General features: G+C 35.9%; 2 protein-coding genes across 2 annotated transcripts; one reads left to right on the top strand and one right to left on the bottom strand.

Moving 5' to 3' along the window:
- The first annotated feature begins 2,923 nt into the window (after positions 1-2,923).
- Positions 2,924-8,261, top strand: LOC112732772 (probable copper-transporting ATPase HMA5). Its single transcript, XM_025781552.3, has 6 exons — positions 2,924-3,308; positions 4,899-6,293; positions 6,378-6,632; positions 6,748-6,870; positions 6,942-7,418; positions 7,557-8,261. The coding sequence occupies exons 1-6, from the start codon at positions 3,003-3,005 to the stop codon at positions 7,971-7,973; spliced, it is 2,973 nt and encodes a 990-aa protein (XP_025637337.1). The 5' UTR covers positions 2,924-3,002; the 3' UTR covers positions 7,974-8,261.
- Positions 8,262-8,282: 21 nt separating this feature from the next.
- Positions 8,283-10,909, bottom strand: LOC112732773 (glutathione S-transferase T1). The gene is made up of 7 exons (XM_025781553.3): positions 10,602-10,909; positions 10,433-10,506; positions 10,209-10,269; positions 9,833-9,886; positions 9,506-9,585; positions 9,123-9,331; positions 8,283-8,871 (listed from the first exon to the last, which is right to left on the bottom strand). The coding sequence occupies exons 1-7, from the start codon at positions 10,667-10,669 to the stop codon at positions 8,659-8,661; spliced, it is 759 nt and encodes a 252-aa protein (XP_025637338.1). The 5' UTR covers positions 10,670-10,909; the 3' UTR covers positions 8,283-8,658.
- Between the last annotated feature and the right edge of the window lie 8,865 nt (positions 10,910-19,774).

Genomic DNA, 19,774 nt, shown 5'->3' with positions numbered 1-19,774 from the left:
ATCAAGATAACAATACCCAAACAAATACAATAAATTCTTTCTTTAGTTGCAAAGTTAGTAAAATTCTTATTCTGCAATTCTCCCTTCATTAATAATGTATCTTTAAATTACTTTTGATTTTAATATCCTTAATAAATGCATTTAATGAAAATAATATAAAAAAATAAAAATATTATATGCCTTGTCTACTTGTCATAATTGATTCATTATTAAGAGGAACAATTTTTTTTTAGTTTTCTAGTATAGCTTTTAATTCAATAAATTAATGAGCAATGTACCATAGATTTAAGGTTTTTTCGTTTAAATAAAATAATTCCATTCTAAATTTACTTGATTCTCTTAAATTCATCTTTTAAATGTGAATATTCTTTTTCTAATAATATATAAATCATTCCAGAACCTTATAGCTTATATAATACGTTAATCACTCCACCTTAGGATAATTTATGTATGAATGGCTTGTGAAATAACACGTAAATCATTCTAGGATAACAAACTTTACCAATTTGTTAATAAATCGTCTCAAGATCATTTGTTTTACATATTTCAAGACTAAATTACAGCCTAGTACGATTTACTTGCATTTCCTAACTCTAAGCAGGGTGTCACAATTTATGTTTAATTTGACACACCCTCAATAACCAACCACGATTTACCCTAACTTAATAAAGCTTATGACCCAAAACGATTTATAAAGAGTATGAGTCTATAAATACACAAGAATGGTGTAAATGGATCAAACATAAAATTTATTGAGTTTGAGAGAGATTTGAGAGAGATGTAATTTAAAATATTATATACATCTATATCTTTTGTTGAGATAGGTCATATTTAAATTAAAAAATTAATACGAATACATTGATTTTTTTAATTTAAGTAGGGTTAGGAGATGCAAGTAAATCGCGCCAGGTTATTGTGGTTTAGTCTTCAAATACGTAAAACAAACTATTTTAGAACGATTTAGGTAGGGTTGACAATTCATACCCTACCCGTGAGTACCCAATCCGGTCCAACCGTTCGGGTAGGGTAGACTACCCGATTCGCTGCGGGTAGGGTAGGGTACAGTCTGGATATGCCTGCGGGGCCCTACCCTACCCTACCCTACCCGCACCTCATATATAACACATATTTTATTACAAAATAGGTATATAATGAAGGAAGTGAGAGTTGAACCCACAATCTCCCTTATGTAATGACTTACTGAACAACCACTAAAATAGTTAATTAATTTAGTAATTTAGAGCATTAGTTTTTTATTTTTTATGTTATTAATATGTATAAAATTTAAAATGATTGAATTTTATATTTACTTTGAAAAAAATTGATATTTCTGCGGGTATGGTAGGGTAAGGTAGGGTTTAGAACTTTAGGGTGCGGATAGGATTAGGGTTGAGAGATTTTCAACCCACAAGTAGAGTAGAGTAGAGTTTTAATAAAATTTTCAACCTGCAGGTAGAGTTAGGATAGAGTCCAAATTTTACCATACCCTATCCATTGCCAGCCCTAGATTTAGATGTTACTCTTCACAAGTCATGCATAAATCGTTTTAATAAGGTGCAGTGATTAATATATTATATAAACTACAAAATTTTAGAACGACTTATATATTATTAGAAAAAGAATATTTAGATCTCAAAAATAATTTTAGGAAAATCAAGTAAATTTAGAATGAGATTATTTTATTTAAGTGAAAAAATCTAAATTTAAGTTCCATTTAAAATTTATTACTTAACAATAAATGATCAGATACACAAATATAAATACTTGATTAAGTGGTTTAATGCAATTCTGTTAAGATACTAATTACAATTGGTTAGAGTCTACATCAATACAATATATTCAAAGTAAAAATAAAATGGTCAGCTGCATCTACATCTTGATAATAATATTTTTCAATAATTAACATGTATCTTCTTATTTTATTTTCTAAAAATAATTTAAATATTTTTTATACAAATAGACGAATATTAAGAATTTAATTTTGATATACTTTTTTTTATTAAAGATAGAGAGATTCAAATTCGCGATCTTTTAGATGAGTATGAAAAAATTATGCTATTATATAAAATAATTTTACATATGCATCTAATAATATAATATCACATTATAAAAAATTATTATTATTTTTATTAACTATATGAATAATCATTTAAGTAGATGGATATGATTGTATAACTATAAACTATTAGCATCAAAATTAAACTAAAAATATTAAGGGGATGCTCCCATAAAAACGCAAAAAACGTCTTTTTTTAAAGATATTTTTTAATAATTAAAATTTAACACATATAATCACTTAAATTATGTTATTTTTGTCAAAATTAGGTCAGACAAATTAATTTAACCGAAAAATAGTGAATCAAATTTTAAATTCGTCTAAATTAATATTATTTTTTTATAAAAAATGACTACAATATCCTATTATATAAAATGACTAAAATACTCTTATTATATATATTAATTTTGAGAATTTTAAATTCTAGCCCTTTTCTTCTCTATCGTTAGGGATATTTTAGTTGTATTTTATAATAGGGATATTGTAGTAATTTTTTATAAAAAAATATTAATTTATACTGGTTTAAAAATTTAATTTATTAATTTTTTTGCTAAACTGATTTGTCCAGTCTAATTTTAATAAAAATAATACAATTTAATTGATTATATGTGTTAAATTCTAATTTTTAAAAAACACCTTTAAAAAAAAAATATTTTTGACATCTTTATCTAAGTGGCTCCCAAATATTAATATTATAAATGAGGCAGGAAATATTTATTTATTAGATATAATATGGAAGTCTTGTCGCTGAATTTCATGAGCCCAGCAGGGTTTATCACCGTCTGGAGCAATAAAGGGAAAAAGAAAATTGAATTAAGAACCAAGCCAAGATTCGAGTATAAATAGAAGGGATGGAAAGCAGATAATGATACTGAACCTTTAATTTGAAGTTACGCATTTTCTGCTTCTATCTTGTTGTTACGTTAGTTATTGTTCGCATGCCTCCATGGCTAATAACTTTCTCGCGTTAGCTTGCGTGTGCAACGATGGAGGCTCGAGTTCCGGCCACCTTTCGCCGCGACCACGCTACCCTTCTATGCCGAGGTATCCAAAGGGCGTCTCGGCGGCAGAAGGGAGCAGCATGGACACTATGGTCTTGGCAAAAGCCTATTTCTGCGTCACTGGAATGACTTGCTCCGCCTGTGCCGGCTCCGTCGAAAAATCCATCAAACGCCTTCCGGGTATTCGTGAGGCCGTCGTAGATGTTCTTAACAACCGTGCTCAGGTCCTCTTCTACCCCACTTTCGTTAACGTAAGTACACCATTATTAAACTTTACTAGTTATTGCTAACCCTAGCTATCATATCTTACGTGAATGTGTATATATGTGATTTCAAGGATTTTGCTTCCATTGATTATTGTACTATGCAGAACTGAATGAACAATGGAGATTGTGATGCTCATACACGTTTGACAATTCTTTATCCGGTTTTGTGACTAATTAATCAATTATATGAACATGAAATTATCAAGTTTTACATCCAAATTTTTAATTAAGTATTTCTTTAATAACAATTATTCTTCCCTTAGTCTTATTTTAGTATTGTCTTATCATACTATATTCTCGTGGAAGTAATCCATTCCTACTGCACAGTTGAACTCTAACAACATTGATGTTGATTTATGAAACCCTAAAAAAATGAATAGTACATCATTTTTTATCTTTTATTTTTATATAGGATCATTCTAGTATATGATTATGCTATAATGAATACGGTGGTTATAATTTATTTTTTATATATTATTTTAAAAAGTACTTTATTTAATGATAATAAAAATATACTAAATTCGATATATCTATACTTCTATATTATTCATATAAAAAAAATTAATACACAGTTTTTTTTTTTTGAAGTACTCTTATATATATGAATCCAAATGTAGATACCCACTTACATTTTTTTTGTCTAAACATGGAAAGAAACAAAGCAAATACTATCTTATATTCGAGCGAATGATTTGCTGGAGATCAGTACAAGACTCAAACCAAATAACATGATTAGAGTTAATCTTGACACCATATCTAGTCATCCAATAACCTTGTCACGGAAAGAAATCTTGGAAGTCACCCTAGAACTAAGGTTGCCCTTACTTGATCCCTCCTTCACACCTAATGCAAACCCTTTCACGCTCTCCCCCTTATCTCTTTCGATGGCATGACCATTTTTTTCACCGTGTTTCACTTTCAAACGCTCTCTCCCGCTCTCTCCTTCTCTCATTCTCCTTCTCTCATTCTCCCTGAGTACAGAGTACGTACTCTTTTTCTGCTAGGGTTTTCTCCGTTGCTAGTTGCTTCTTGATCTTATACCCACTTACATATTCAAAACATATATAGCATACATAAAGAGAAGAAGAGAGAGTAAATAATATTTTTGTGGACCTCCCTTTTTTTTTCCTATTTAAAATATGTACTTATGTATGCTATGTTGTATAATTTGAATATGTACGTGAGTATCACCAAATTCAAAATTTCTTAACTAACTTATAAATCACTTACTTGTCATCTCAGTTAATTATATTTTTATTATTTTTATAGATAGTTAATAAATAAAAGAGTGTAGTCATTAGTTAATATAATACAAAAAGTGAGTCAATCAAGCTTTTTTTTTTAATAATTAACATTAAAACTCTCGTAAAATTGGCAACTAGAGAATGGATCAAATTGTTTGAGCATGCATGAACTTCTTTGCTGTTTTCTTACTGAATTTGAGCCTTTTTCTGTTTTTTTTTTTTTAATTTTAATATTTGGCTCACGCATAGTTTCAGACTTTCCGTTATCACTGTAGTAGTGGCATCATTAGTAGATGTGTTAATTTGCTTCTTCATTGATTGATATTCTTAGGAGGAGACCATTCGGGAGGCCATTGAAGATGCTGGTTTTGAAGCCACCTTAGACAGAGACGAATCCAATGAGAGAAATGTTCAGGTATGCCGGATGCGCATCAAAGGAATGACTTGCACCTCTTGTTCCTCCACCGTTGAATCTGCTCTTCAAGCTATTCAAGGTGTGCTCAAGGCTCAGGTGGCTTTAGCGACCGAAGAAGCCGAAGTTCACTACGATCCGAACCTCATTAGCTACAATCAAATCTTGGTGGCCACAGAAGACACTGGTTTTGAGGCCACACTCATCAGCACCGGTGAAGACATGAGCAAGATATACCTTCAAGTTGAAGGTGTAAGAACTGAGCGTTCCATGAGACTCATTGAAAACTCTCTTCAGGCACTCCCTGGAGTACAAGGCATAGAAATACACCCTGAGTTCAACAAAGTATCTCTTTCTTATAAACCGGATTTAACAGGGCCAAGGAATTTCATCAATGTCATTGAGGAAACCGGCTCGAGGCGTTTCAAGGCTAAAATATTCCCTGAAGAAGGAGGAAGAAGGAACACTCACAGAAAAGAAGAAATCAAGCAATACTATAGATCATTTCTATGGAGTTTACTGTTTACTATTCCTGTTTTTTTAACTTCTATGGTGCTTATGTATATCCCTGGAACTAAGCATGGACTGGATTCAAAGGTTGTCAATATGCTTACTGTGGGGGAGATCATAAGATGGGTTCTTTCCACACCAGTGCAGTTCATTATAGGCCGGAGATTTTACTCTGGCGCATACAAAGCGTTGCGCCATGGCTCTGCTAACATGGATGTTTTGATTGCCTTGGGAACAAATGCAGCATACTTCTATTCAGTATATTCTGTTCTTAGAGCTGCTACCTCTCACAGTTTCAAAGGAACTGATTTCTTTGAGACCAGCGCTATGCTTATTTCATTTATTCTGTTGGGAAAGTATCTTGAAGTTCTGGCCAAGGGGAAGACATCCAATGCAATTGCCAAGCTGATGAACTTGACTCCTGACACAGCAATCTTGTTGTCACTTGACAGTGAAGGGAATGTTATTGGTGAACAAGAGATTGATAGCCGGTTGATTCAAAAGAATGATGTGATTAAGATTATTCCTGGAGCAAAAGTAGCTTCAGATGGATTTGTCATATGGGGTCAGAGCCATGTGAATGAGAGCATGATCACAGGCGAGGCGCGTCCTGTTTCAAAGAGAAAGGGTGATACTGTTATTGGAGGGACGGTGAATGAGAATGGGGTGCTGCATATTAAGGCCACCAGGGTTGGCTCAGAGAGTGCTCTTTCTCAGATTGTTCGACTAGTCGAATCGGCTCAAATGGCCAAGGCTCCGGTGCAGAAGTTTGCTGACCGCATTTCCAAATACTTTGTGCCTTTGGTAACCTATTCATGACATGAGTTCTTTAAACTGATTATTTTCTAGACAGATTTTTGGTTTATATAAAGGGGTATGTTTATGCAGGTCATTTTGATCTCGTTTTCAACTTGGCTTTCTTGGTTTCTAGCTGGAAGATTTCATGCTTACCCAGAGTCTTGGATACCATCTTCAATGGACAGCTTTGAGCTTGCTTTGCAGTTTGGGATTTCAGTCATGGTCATAGCCTGCCCATGTGCCTTAGGATTAGCAACACCAACTGCTGTTATGGTTGGCACTGGAGTTGGTGCATCTCAAGGTGTGCTGATCAAAGGAGGACAGGCATTAGAAAGCGCTCACAAGGTCAGGGTTTCATATTAGAATACTCACTAGAGCTTCTTTTTTTTCCTGTCACTACAATCATTTATATATAAATACAACATCCGGATTTATGAACTATGACTTTTTGTTTTCGTAGGTGAACTGCATTGTTTTTGACAAGACAGGTACCCTTACTATTGGAAAGCCTGTGGTGGTAAATACAAAACTTTTGACAAATATGGTACTACAAGAATTCTATGAACTTGTGGCTGCTGCTGAGGTAGGCATTTTATTATTATGGTTATTCATGAATAAATACTCATTACCTTATATGTTACTTGCCTATTTTAGGTGAATAGTGAGCATCCACTGGCTAAGGCCATAGTTGAGTATGCCAAGAAACTGAGAGATGAAGAGAATCCTGTTTGGCCAGAAGCAAGGGATTTTGTCTCCATTACTGGACATGGAGTGAAGGCCACTGTTCGGAACAAGGAAGTAATAGTGGGAAACAAGAACTTGATGGTTGAACACAATGTTGTAGTTCCTGCAGATGCTGAAGATATACTAGCAGAAGCTGAAGAGATGGCTCAAACTGGGATTTTAGTATCTATAAGTGGGGAAGTAGTTGGAGTTTTAGCAATATCTGATCCACTGAAACCCAGCGCACAAGAAGTCATTTCCATTCTCAAGTCCATGAACATAAGGAGCATCATGGTGACTGGGGACAACTGGGGTACTGCAAATTCTATAGCAAAGGAAGTTGGAATTGAAACTGTTAATGCTGAGGCCAAACCAGAGCAAAAGGCAGAGAAAGTCAAGGACTTGCAGGTACATTGTTTTGGTAGAAAAAAGTTCAGCATTCATTTGCATTCACTTATTAAAGTGCTATTTCAAAAAGATATAGATATTATAGTTGTTTCGAAACATATTAAGTGGACTTTTATTTACTTTTCTTTTTTCAAAAAGGCTTCTGGATGCATAGTGGCTATGGTGGGGGATGGTATAAATGACTCACCAGCACTTGTAGCAGCAGATGTAGGAGTGGCAATTGGTGCTGGAACTGATATTGCCATTGAGGCTGCTGATATTGTCTTGATGAAGAGCAACTTGGAGGATGTGATAACTGCCATTGACCTTTCTAGGAAAACATTTTGGCGTATCAGACTCAATTACATTTGGGCCTTGGGATATAATCTTCTTGGAATCCCAATTGCTGCTGGAGCTCTTTTCCCTTCTACAGGATTTCGGTTGCCACCATGGATTGCCGGGGCTGCTATGGCCGCCTCTTCAGTCAGCGTTGTTTGTTGTTCTCTACTATTGAAATATTACAGGAGACCCAAGAAGCTGGACAACCTTGAGATAAGGGGCATAAGCATTGAATGATGATAAAATATGAATCAATAGAATTTAGGGGATTTGCTTTAGCTATTGTGTGTTTACTTGAAGGAGTGGTTTGTTAAGTTGTTCTGAATTTCTGATCAATAAATTTGGATAGGAGTCACTTGTTAGACGACCATGAATCTGTAAATATGCTTGGATGATTCTGTTCTGCATGTAAAAAACTGTTTGTTGTGACGTTAGAATAATGTACAAAACGAAAAGCCTTTACCAGTCCTGCTATTTTTTCTTATACTGTCTATCTGCTGTAAGATTTTCAGCAGACTCTTCAGTTAATTTTCTTTGCCAAACAGGTGCTGATCAACATATGTTTGTATTCGTAGTATACAGTTCTCCACAAATCTGTTTCAGTAGGTACCACTCTATCCTGGCTTTGCATCCAAATTACACAAATCAAATCGAGGTGTTCATCAACCTTACAAGCACAAGTTACAAAATGTAACACTCAGCTATATGCTTGGATTGAAGATAAAAACAAAAGATGTGTTACCCATGTACAATCGCATCTCTTCTATTATTTCTGAGTCTTACACTTGCAAAATATGCTGCGGATACTCCATATATAGTGGTGTAGCATTCATATGAGACCTTTATTATAAGGCGTACAGGTATTCTGAAAGGAAAATCCAATTTATGTCACACTTCAGCAACAAAGATAAAGTCATCAGTTTCACATCTTTGAAGGTCCCCCCATCTTGTTGCTAGGATCAGTCCCCGTTTCAGCTGTCCTTGCACGCTGCTGTTCGAATTTCTTTTTAACTCTGTAAAGGATATTATGTACTTCTTCAAAATGAGGATTCGTTGCAGTTCTTGTATTCTCAATCCACTGAAGAACTTTCTTGTAAGGAGATAATATTCGACTGCGATCCCTCTCATCCAAAACCTGTGATAATTCAGAGTTCAATTAGAGAATTAGATATCTTATAGATTCATGCTAAAAGATATCACACATATTACCAACCACCATTGTGGTTCAACCAAAGATTTCAAGACGACAAGTCAATTGATAGCATCGTTTACAATAAGAAATTTTAAGCTCACAAATTGGGAATATAGCTACCATACTTACAAGAGCTATTTATCAGGTAATGAAGCATTCATGACAATAATAATGATCAAGTCATATCTAGTTACCTCAAGTTGCATAAGTTCACAAACCATGCTGAGATCAGCCACCGATGGTTGGGTGTTATCACACAGAAAGCCTCCATCATCTCCATTGAGCCAGAAATCCTCCAGTGCTTTCAGAGAAGATAATAAAACCTTTTCTGCTTCAGTAGCTGCTTTTGGATTCAGTTGACGGCCAAGGGCAGGTGCTAGTGTAGTATGTATTACATAATTCACTGCAAAGTCATACAACAAATGATGAATAATAACCACATTCCTGGATTTTCTTCTAGTAATTTGTTTAACAATCGCTAACTAGCATACAAGTCTAGAGAAAACAAAATCAACTGCACATGGCTAGTCACATTACTTAAAGGAGTTCAAACATGTTTAGATTTGAATGTATCTACCTGCTCCATTTCGTAAATTAGAATGATGCCAATCCATTACTGAGTTAATTTTGGCTCTTCTAGACAGCTCAGTTGGATACCTGATGAATCAAAATGGAAGATGTTATAATTTATCAAGTTATTTATTCTAATCTCTGTCACCCTATTCTGTCCTTTCAATGAACATACAGAAATGAGGGAAATGAACCCAAAATCGTGTTTTACTAATGGACAATGTAACAGTTCAATTCTGAAATCTAAGAGTTCCCAAGTAACGAGTACTCTATAAAGATTAAAACAATAGCAGTTCATCAGGTCACAAGAAGCAGATGAGATGGTTCTACTAACCAGTGGTCAGCAATTCCAGTAAAAGCAGAAGCAAGATATACTAGGATTGCATGGCTGCCAAAAGAAAACAAGATTAATTCCACCACTTACATAAGCATTGTAAAGAAACACAAATTCACGTATTTATAAAGTGAATTACACAAATTAGACTAACAAAACCATAAAGTGAACAGAATGGAGAATACTTAAATAAAATACATGTCATGTTTCAGATTTAAATTAGGATATCCCAACATATTTCCTTCATTTTGATAGTCATGATGTACATAAATAACCTTGACAACCCAGTGATAACCAACAGGTGCAATGGAGCACCGCCATAAGCATTAAAATAAGAAAGGAGGGTTAAAAAGCACGGTTTCTTATCAAGAATTACCTCTCGGAGAGCTTCAAGTTTCCATGAACAATAGCCGGAACTTTCTGCAGAGGGTTTACTTCTGCAAAGATATCAAACAACGCATTAAGTAGCAGAGCGGACAGCACCAACTATTGCAACCAAATCGTACAAGAAATATAAGACGTGTTAGATAGAAATTTGTTGAATCAGCAGAGCAGAGATAATAGACACCAACAAATAGAGATAGATAGATAGATAAGTACCCGTAAAGTCAGGAGTGAGGTGGTGACCTTTGGAAATATCTACCTTAATCTCCTCGAAGTCAATTCCATTAACCCTTTACAAAGAAGGGAGTTGTGCACAATCAGAGACTGTTTGATTGTATTATTAAAGGATGTCATGAGTGACAGAGTGAGAGTGAGTAGTGTGTACCTGCAGAAGATGAGGATTGCACGAGAAGGCTGGGACATGCGATCTGCATACACCTTCAGCTTCCCCATCTTCCTTTCCCTTTTGGCTTTTTGAGTTTTGATCCTCTCTGCCTTGCTAATTTGGAACTGCTTCTATGTCTAAGTTGAGAACTTGAGATGCGTAATGTTGACTTTCTTAAGCGGTAGCAGACACACACGCAAAGTCAAAAAGTCAAAAACACAACAGCTACTATGACTCTATGAATTTGAGTTTTTTGGAGCAATCTCTCCAAGTGGAACCATAGCGTAAGAAGGGCGCTTCACGTTGCCGGCAGCATCGATGAAGAGGTAAATTTTTTTATTTTTTTTGTTAGGATATTTACGTATATTTATGTATTATTTAGGATATATTAATTAGAAAACAAAACCTTAGTTTAGTTTAGAGTTTGAAAATTAAAATTTAAAAATAAATGTAGAGAATTTGAAGTTAGGTATTTAAAAATTAAGATCAAAATTTGAAATGTAAGATTTATGGGTTGATGTTAGTTTTTGAAATTATTATTTAAATTTTGAAATTTTAAATTTAAATTTTTGAAGGTATAGAGTTTACAATTGAAATTTAAAGTTTAAATTTTAAGTAAATAATGTAAGGTTTGTTGACTCGAAGCTAAAATTTAAGTTGCAGATGTGAAACTTTAAATTTTAGAACCTATGACTTATGGATGCTAAAGTTGGACAATCGTTAGTTATTATAATGTTCATATGTTCGTTGTGTCGTTCATATAAATGATGATACCTGTCTCTCTTTTTGAACAAAATTATAGTAATAGTGATTATAGGAGAACTATATTTAACATTTTAGTTAACTGATTCGATACATTATGTGGCCACCGTAGTTTTTGTTTTGATATATAAATTACGGTTTGGATCTGTAAGTATTAGAAATTAATCAAGTTTTTCTTATTTTTGTCACAATATGCAGCCAAGCCGGTGTGTTTATAGCGTTCGCAGGCAACAGAATATGCCATTGCATGATAGGATCATACCTTATTTGGAGAGGGCTGGTTTGTACCACTTGGCTAGGCTGAACACGCGTTGGTTCTGGCTGGATGAGCCTCTGTCGGTGCATTATTGAGATGTCGCGGTTACCAGAATCACAAACAACTCGAATCACAAACAACTCCGCAAGTCGACCGTATGTGGACGTCACTAGGGTGGTTACCGGAAGATTTCTTGTACCCTTCAAAATAGAGTTAACACACTCAGATATATTAGTCATCATGTGACCGAACCGTCTGCTGCCGTCCTAGTGCTGAGTTGACTTATCATACTCTATTCTTTTCGCCCAGTCACACATAGCTGGATTCTCAGTACACATGATATCAAACCAATAGTCAAACTCTGCCTCAGTCTTCGCATAAGCAGCGTTCACAAGTAAACGCTTTGCTCATTGCCCTTGAAATTGAGTGAGAAGTTACCTGCAACATGCCGAATACAAAATGCTCGATATGCATGAGGAGGTAGCTAGCCACTGTCAGGTGCCTCAAGTGCAGCCTTGATGCCGTTGTGCCTGTCCAAGATGACCAGTATCCCCTCCTGCGGAGTCACATGTTGGCGCAGGTTGGTCAGGAAGAAAAACCATGACTCCGCATTTTCCCTTCCACGAGGGCAAAAGCAATTGGCAAGATGTTGGAGTTTCCATCTTGCACGATAGCCAGAAGCAAAGTGCCGCCATACTTGCCATAAAGATGAGTGTCGTCTATACTTATCAGAGTCTTGCAATGTCGGAAAGTTTCAACACAAGGAGGAAATGTCCAAAAAAGACGATGAAAGTACACGGTAGAATCGTCAACTTGATCACCGACTCGAACCGGAGAAGTCTTCAATAACGCAACTGTTCCCTCCATGGTAGACTGCACACCAAGGATCGAACGGGGCAGCTCGGCATAGTACTCTTCCCAATCTCCGTAGATCTGTGCTACTACCTTCTGTTTAACCATCCAGGCCTTCCTGTAACTAAGCCTGAACCGATACGTTGCTTCAGTAGCTTCTTGCAACACATTTATCGAAACCTCCGCATCGGCTCGAACTAGAGGAAAGATCTTCGCATAAATGACATGATAATCAAGTTGTCGGTAGTCACTTGATATCGATGTAGCCAAGCAATTGTGTGGTCCGTTGTACCGTCGAACCTTCCAGGTACTCTTTTGCTGCCAAAGTGTGATGCGAATCATCCACGTGCAACCTTTATCAAACTCCTTGCACCTCCCATGATACTTAGATGATCCGATTTTATCACCCTATACTCAACACCACAGTGAATACTGTAATCCTTTACACTCAGAACAACTTCCTCCTTACTTTGGAAAGATTGGCCAATTTAAAATTTAACTGCAGCATTTCCCTCGTGCAATCCTTGACCCCCAAAGGTAGGACCTATGTCCGGCGGTTGGCTGATGGCTTCTAAGTTCAGGGTAGAGAAGTGTGGAGCATGTTGATATGTGCCGAAACTTGACGGTACCTGACGTGTTGTTGGGTTTGTAGGAATATCATCATCACTGTCCCCACCAATGTCAGCAGGCTCTTCATCCGAATCATCCTCTCGCATCGCATTTTCAACCCGATCCGGTTCACCCTCACATCCAACGTCTGCAATCGGATAGGCTGATATAACTACCCCAACTGCACCACATGGACGATTAGCCAACAAACAATCAGGTGCAACGACAGGCATTGATGTAGAAGCACCCCCCATCGTAGTCAATTGAGGATTTGGCACCGATGCCTCAGAACTATCGGTGCCGTGTTCCAACTTCGCAAACAACTCATGTATCCTCACTTCCGGAAAACTCTCCTGACAATGAAATAATACCTGCATATCTTCATCGGACCCTATCACGAATGTTTCATATTTCACGCCAGTTGACACAACCACAATAGGAATCTTGTAGAACAGCTTCTTCACCCACTTTGTCCCGCACACGCTCAATTTTTGCAATATATTTATTTTTAGATCTAACAGTGTATTAGATGACCTGATAAAAACACTCAGTGGTTCTCTATCGGTAAACTTTACACCGTGACTTTTACTCTTTTTTATTTTTTCAGAGCAATGACTAAGACTAAAAAACTCTCCTCACTCTCCATTCTAAGGTTTTGAATGAAAATGACACTCTACACAACTTGCTGGGTATATATAGGCATTTTTCAAACTGTCGCATTCTGAAGAAACCGCTACAGGGTCCTGCTGTTTCCTCATGCATGCCATTTCTTCATAAACCGCTACAGGGTGTAGCATTTTATGTAATTGCAGCATCTCAACGTAAACCGCGATAAGGTGTAGCGGTTTACGTGCAAACACTAATCCGCGTCAGAGTGTCGCGGTTTACATATAGTTAAGAAAGTTGCAATTGCGTCTGGTGTTTTATAAAGTTATTATTTGGTAAGTCCAAATATTTTAATTACGTAAATTGTCCTATATATATGTTGCCACTTGATGTATTTAATTTTCCACATATTATTCATATTTTCCAATGAAAATGTTATAGTCAATATTTTCAGTAAAAAAAATAAAAATAAAAATAAAAAGTTGGTTAATTTAAATATAAAATAAAAATAAAAGTATTAATTATCTAATATTTAAAAACAGACTCCGCTAAAAATTCAACTTGAGATATAGTCAATTATAACCAACTAGTCGAAAAACATGTTAGTTACATAAAAAAATAAAACAATTCTCCATTACTCTTATTCTTTAGAATTTTAAAATTACAAACAAATTATTATTTTTACCTGCAATTACATTACGGAAATATAAATCTTTTAAAACTATATCGGTTTTGTCTTGACATTATAGATTATAGCACAAAAGATTTATAAAATCAAACTATTTTTACAAAAAAGATCGTAGGAGACAAAAGTCTCCGTCGGCTAAAAAGACCAGGGTCTTTGTAGAAAAAAGATCAAATAATAAGATTTTTAGTTATTATTTTCATGTGAAAGAGTTTGATTTATTACTAATAATTAATTTTAGGTTTAATTACTCTGCAGGTCCCTATAGTTTTACCAAATTTTCAATTAGGTCCCTATACTTTTTTTCTTTTCAATTAGGTCCCTATACATCATTTTTTTCAATTTAGTCCCTGTTAACGTTAAACGTAAAAAAATGTTAATAAATTGTGAAATTACTTGTATACCCTTAGGGACCTAATTGAAAAGAAAATAAGTATAAGGACCTAATTGAAAATTCGATAAAACTATAAATATTCAATAAAAGATATTCCTATAATCCTTATTCAATGATTCTACGACATGAAAGATATTCCTATAATCCCTTTTATTTTGTCACTATCATTCTTTTACTTATTTATATACAAATTGTACCAAAAATAATTTCTTTTTATTTTTTTGACTTTCAAAATACAACATATAAAAAAAAGTAATGAATAAAATAAAACAGAAATAATAGTAAAAAGTATATATAAAATTCAATTTCCATCATTCAAGTATTTATTATGATCATGTAACATTTTACATTTGTGTAGATTCATGAAATATAGTTTGTGTCTTTATCATATCATGGTATACTATAGAAAACCACAAGGCTATGTAATTTGAAATCTAAAAATGAAAACCATAGAAAGCATAGTTTCAGTATAATACATAAAATCTGGAAATCAATTCTTGTGTTGCAGCCTCCGACTCTCTGAACTGGCATAAAGATCAACAATAACATTAATAACAACCGGTTCTGAAAGAGCAAACTTGAGTTCATCAGGTGTCCCAACAAGTTAGCTCTTTCCATCAAAAGCTTCAATCAAAGTCTGAACCAATGTCCGAATTGAAACCAATGTCACTATCACAAGGCTTTCTGCAGCAAAACCAGGGAACAGAGAAGCTAAGAACTCCAAAGGGTTCAAATTAGTATCATCCACGATTGCATTCTCAGCAAAGATGTCATCTAAGAAGTTATTGCCATTAATGTGCTGCTGAGATAATTCTTCCTGCTCATTGAATATATATCTACTTCCTTTAGAAGAATGAAACATCAAGCCTTCAATATCATCATGTATGGATAAGCCTGCTAAAGAAAGGTCATTAAGACCTTGGGACTCTTCTCTCACGACCTTGAAATCAGGGGTTATATCATCAGGGAGCTGACATCGTCGTTTGGGATACTTTCTTGGACAAGTTCATTATCAACTAGGATGTCAACAAAATAACTACATAGACTCTAACTAAAGTTGCAGTAATGTCCAATCAGCCTCACCTAAACCCTCAAAATGGATCAATTTGATCATGCTCATTGATCAGACAAGCTGCCAAAAGAAAGAACAGGGGAAAATAAATAGGTTCACACAAATTTGACACATCATGTTGATAAATGAATTAAAAGATGAACATGCCAAAACCACAACTCATTATACAACTCATTATCCTAAACATCCATGACGTATACTACAACATGGGCAAAGCAGTTGAGCTTAAGTTACAATAGAGATATAGCTAATTTTAGCATCACTGCAAAGAAAATACATGTAAAGCCAGTTCGAGTTTAGAAGCCGTGACTTGTATACCAAAAAACAAAAGATGAAGAACAGAGATAAATTGTTTCAGAAATAGGAAGACATAGAACGCACTGTTAAAAACTTCAATTGTTCGCACGATGATGACGACTCACCAAGAAACTCTGATCTTAGCTTCATCAATAAGCGACCAAGATAGTTTAAGCCTTCTCCATCTCGACCTCCACCCCGAAAGAAATCATGAGGCGAAGCCTCGACAAGAACAGAACCGGTGGTTAGAAGAAGCATGGTATTCATCACAGCAACAACCATCAACAATAAAGTAAATTCATAATCAACAAAATCAATTCATATGTCAATTCATCAATTCACAAAACCCTTACATATATATTCATATTGTAAACCCAAACTATTGTATCAAAAGAATTCAGAATTCAATTAAACAAATAGGTATATTAAATCAATTCAGAAATCAGAAAAATTATCATTTGCTTAAACCTGTTTCATTAACTTTAAAAAAACAAAAGAAAAAATTAACCTGTTACCTGTTTTGGAAGATCGACTTCAGGCAGCAAGGCGAGGTGCGGCGAGGTGTGGCGACGCGAGTAGCGGCGTAGTGATCCACGACGAGGGAACGCGACGGAAGTGACACACCACTAGTGGGAAGCAGAGTAGAGCAGACGCACGACCAGCGCAGAGCAGTGCAGCGCAGACCAAGGACGACGGACGATAAAGACGATGGACGCTCACGCCGCCAAGGACGACGACGACGTCGCCGCCGCTGCAGATGGAGGACGACACCATCGAATGGATCGGAGGAGAAAGGCAGTGACTTCAGAGAACAAGGGCTTACTAGGTTCTTTGTTTTTGGATAAAATGGCAAGGGTAATTTTGGTATTTTAAAAAAATAGAAGTGGGTTTAATTAGCTATTATAACTTAATTAGGAGAATATTCGATTTTTGAATAGAATATTCTGTTATTTTAAACGGTTTTGTCACGGTAGGGACTAAATTGAAAAAAAAATTTAACATCTAAGGACCCAATTCAAAAGAAAAAAAGTATAGTGACCTAATTGAAAATTTGGTGAAACTATATGGACTTGCAGAATAATTAAACCTTAATTTTAATATTCGTTATCTGAAATTTGAAATGATTTAACTTGTATACTTTTGATTAGGTGTTAAGTCTATTGTACAAATAGAAATAATTAATTTTTATGCTTGCTATTTAAAAATAATATTTTTTCTCCTTATATATATAAAAATATAATTAGATATTAGCATAAAAAAATTATATTGATAGTTATAAAATTAACTCAAAATTAAATTTTTTAAACAATTGAATCTTGATTTTAACTTTTAATCATAACATTAATATTCTCTCCAAATTATATTTAATAAATATTTAAAAGAAGAAAAATAAAAATATATATTAAAAAGATAAACAGTGAAAATGTAAAACTAAATAAAAAAACTAAAAAAATATGTATATAATAATAATAATAATAATATTTTTTATTTGAATTGTATTATTTTGTCAATTTTATTTTTTGTAGAACAAAAAGATAGAAAAATAGAAAATGAGAGAAAAGAGAAAGAAAGATAAAGATGAAGACTGAGAGAGAAAGTTTGTTAATTTTGAAAGAAAAAATTTTATTTTAATTACAATAAAAAAATATCTGATGGCACATTTTGATTTGTCAAATTACTAATATAAAATATAAATTACAAATTATATATAGAGTGAAAAGAGTAGAGAGAAATAAAAAAAGGGAAAGAGATAGATGAGAGAATTTAAGAAGGGAGTTTATTAATTTTGGAGGAAAATATTTTTTCTCAATTTGAATAAGAGAATGTCATGTGACATATTTGATTATTAAATTAGATAATAATATATAAATATATTAGAATTATATATAGAGTGAGAAGGGTAGAGAGAAATAGAAAAAAGGGAAAGAGGTAGATGAGAGGATTTAGGAAGGGAATTTATTAATTTTAGAAGAAAATATTTTCTCTCAAATTTAATAAGAGTGCCATGTGACACATTTTGTTATTAAATTAGATAATAATATAATATATAGATATATTTTAATTTTAATTTTTAATATTTTAATTTTAATTTTAATATAATTAAAGAATGTCATGTTGCACATCTTGATTGTCAAATTTATAATTAGTCCTTGATAATGATATATAAAAGAGATAGAGTGGTTGAAGGAATGAGAGGGATAGATAAAGGGAGAGAGAGGAGGGGAGAACTCTTTAATTTTGGAGGGAAAGATTTGATTTTGTTCTGACCTGGCCCAGGCGACCAGGAGCTCCGACCCAGCGGACGTCACCCACCCGAACTGCGGGTAATGTATGGAATCCCACTCCCTAGCAGCCAGCCTCATGATAGCTAGGCGAGGAAACTTCTAGGAAAGAGACCTATATCAAGTGGGACCCGTCCTACTGACAGGGCATATAAGGGGACGGCCTACCCCTCCCTTGAGGTACGTCACTAATCCCTTACCTTCACTACCACCTATACGATCCCTGACAAGAGCGTCGGCGTGTCATTGCAGGTGGCTCCCCCTCTTCAACACCGCAGCTTGGGAAGTCGCCAAGTCTCCATCTTCCACTCTCCAACACCACAACTCGGGAAACCCATCCGCTCGTCAACCAGGTCCAGATCCCCCTCATCCCTTTCGCCCATTCCACTCACCTAACCCGTTCGGAACCCAGCAACCGAACATTTGGCGCCGTTTGTGGGGATCTGGTGTGAATGGACTTCCTGTTAGGTCCCATGGAAGGAGACGATGGAGGCGAGCCACGGAAGGAGGAAGTGGTTCCCCGAACCAGTGGAGTAGCCTCCTTGGCTTCCTCTCGTGAGCGCACGAGATCCCCCCTCGGAGAGGGGAGCCTCCCTCCCGCTCCCGGGAAAGGCGTCCCTTCGGAGGGATGGGGAGCGACTATCCTCGGATAATGCAGGAGCTGCGTCACAGGGTGCAGAACCTGGAGTGGGAGCTAGCGGGCAAAGAGCGCTACCAGCCTGCCCCGAGTCAACATCGATCCCGATCGCCCTTAAGGAGGGGGGAAACCAGAGCGAGAAGTCCCCGAAGAGACCGCTCAAGAGGCATACCGACCCCCGGTCTGACCCAGAAAGCCAAGGGAAATGCAGAGAGGTGCCGAGGAGACGGCAAGACCCTATAATCTACACCCGACCTCCAGCAAGACGCACCGAAGAGGAAAACCGAGAGGATAGCAGAGAAAGACCAAGGAGGCGACGACACCCCGTGATCATGGGGGCGACCCCTTTTCACCACTCCATTCTCGAGGTCCGGCTACCCAAGCACTTCGATAAGCCAACGGACATGAGATATGACGGTACCCAAAATCCTCAAGAACATCTAATGGCCTTCGAGGCCAGGATGAATCTGGAAGGTGTGGGTGATGAAGTGAGATGTCGCGCCTTCCCCATGACCTTAGTGGGGCCGGCGATCCGTTGGTTCAATGCTCTCCCCCAAGGTTCCGTGACCACGTTTACAGACATAACCCGAGCCTTCCTGGCTCAGTTTACCACACGTATTGCTAAGCTAAGCACCCGATCAACTTGCTAGGGGTGGCGCAGAGAAGCGGGGAACCGACCAGGAAGTACCTGGATAGGTTTAATGATGAATGCTTGGAGATT

The sequence above is a fragment of the Arachis hypogaea genome, chromosome 13, assembly GCF_003086295.3.
Source record: "Arachis hypogaea cultivar Tifrunner chromosome 13, arahy.Tifrunner.gnm2.J5K5, whole genome shotgun sequence".
Taxonomy (NCBI): Eukaryota; Viridiplantae; Streptophyta; class Magnoliopsida; order Fabales; family Fabaceae; genus Arachis; species Arachis hypogaea.
The sequence above is the reverse complement of the archived record's forward strand: the minus strand, read 5'-3'. Positions and strand labels throughout refer to the sequence as shown.

What these genes read in the sequence shown, in the direction of transcription:
- LOC112732772 (XM_025781552.3), top strand. Translation starts at nt 3,003, where the DNA reads ATGGCTAATAACTTTCTCGCGTTAGCTTGCGTGTGCAACGATGGAGGC. An exon ending in TCTACCCCACTTTCGTTAAC is followed by an intron (nt 3,309 to 4,898) that starts GTAAGTACACCA and finishes TGATATTCTTAG; the next exon opens with GAGGAGACCATTCGGGAGGC. An exon ending in AGAAAGTCAAGGACTTGCAG is followed by an intron (nt 7,419 to 7,556) that starts GTACATTGTTTT and finishes TTTTTCAAAAAG; the next exon opens with GCTTCTGGATGCATAGTGGC.
- LOC112732773 (XM_025781553.3), bottom strand. Translation starts at nt 10,669, where the DNA reads ATGGGGAAGCTGAAGGTGTATGCAGATCGCATGTCCCAGCCTTCTCGT. An exon ending in ACTGGAATTGCTGACCACTG is followed by an intron (nt 9,586 to 9,832) that starts GTTAGTAGAACC and finishes TTGATTCATCAG; the next exon opens with GTATCCAACTGAGCTGTCTA. An exon ending in GTGAACTTATGCAACTTGAG is followed by an intron (nt 8,872 to 9,122) that starts GTAACTAGATAT and finishes GAATTATCACAG; the next exon opens with GTTTTGGATGAGAGGGATCG.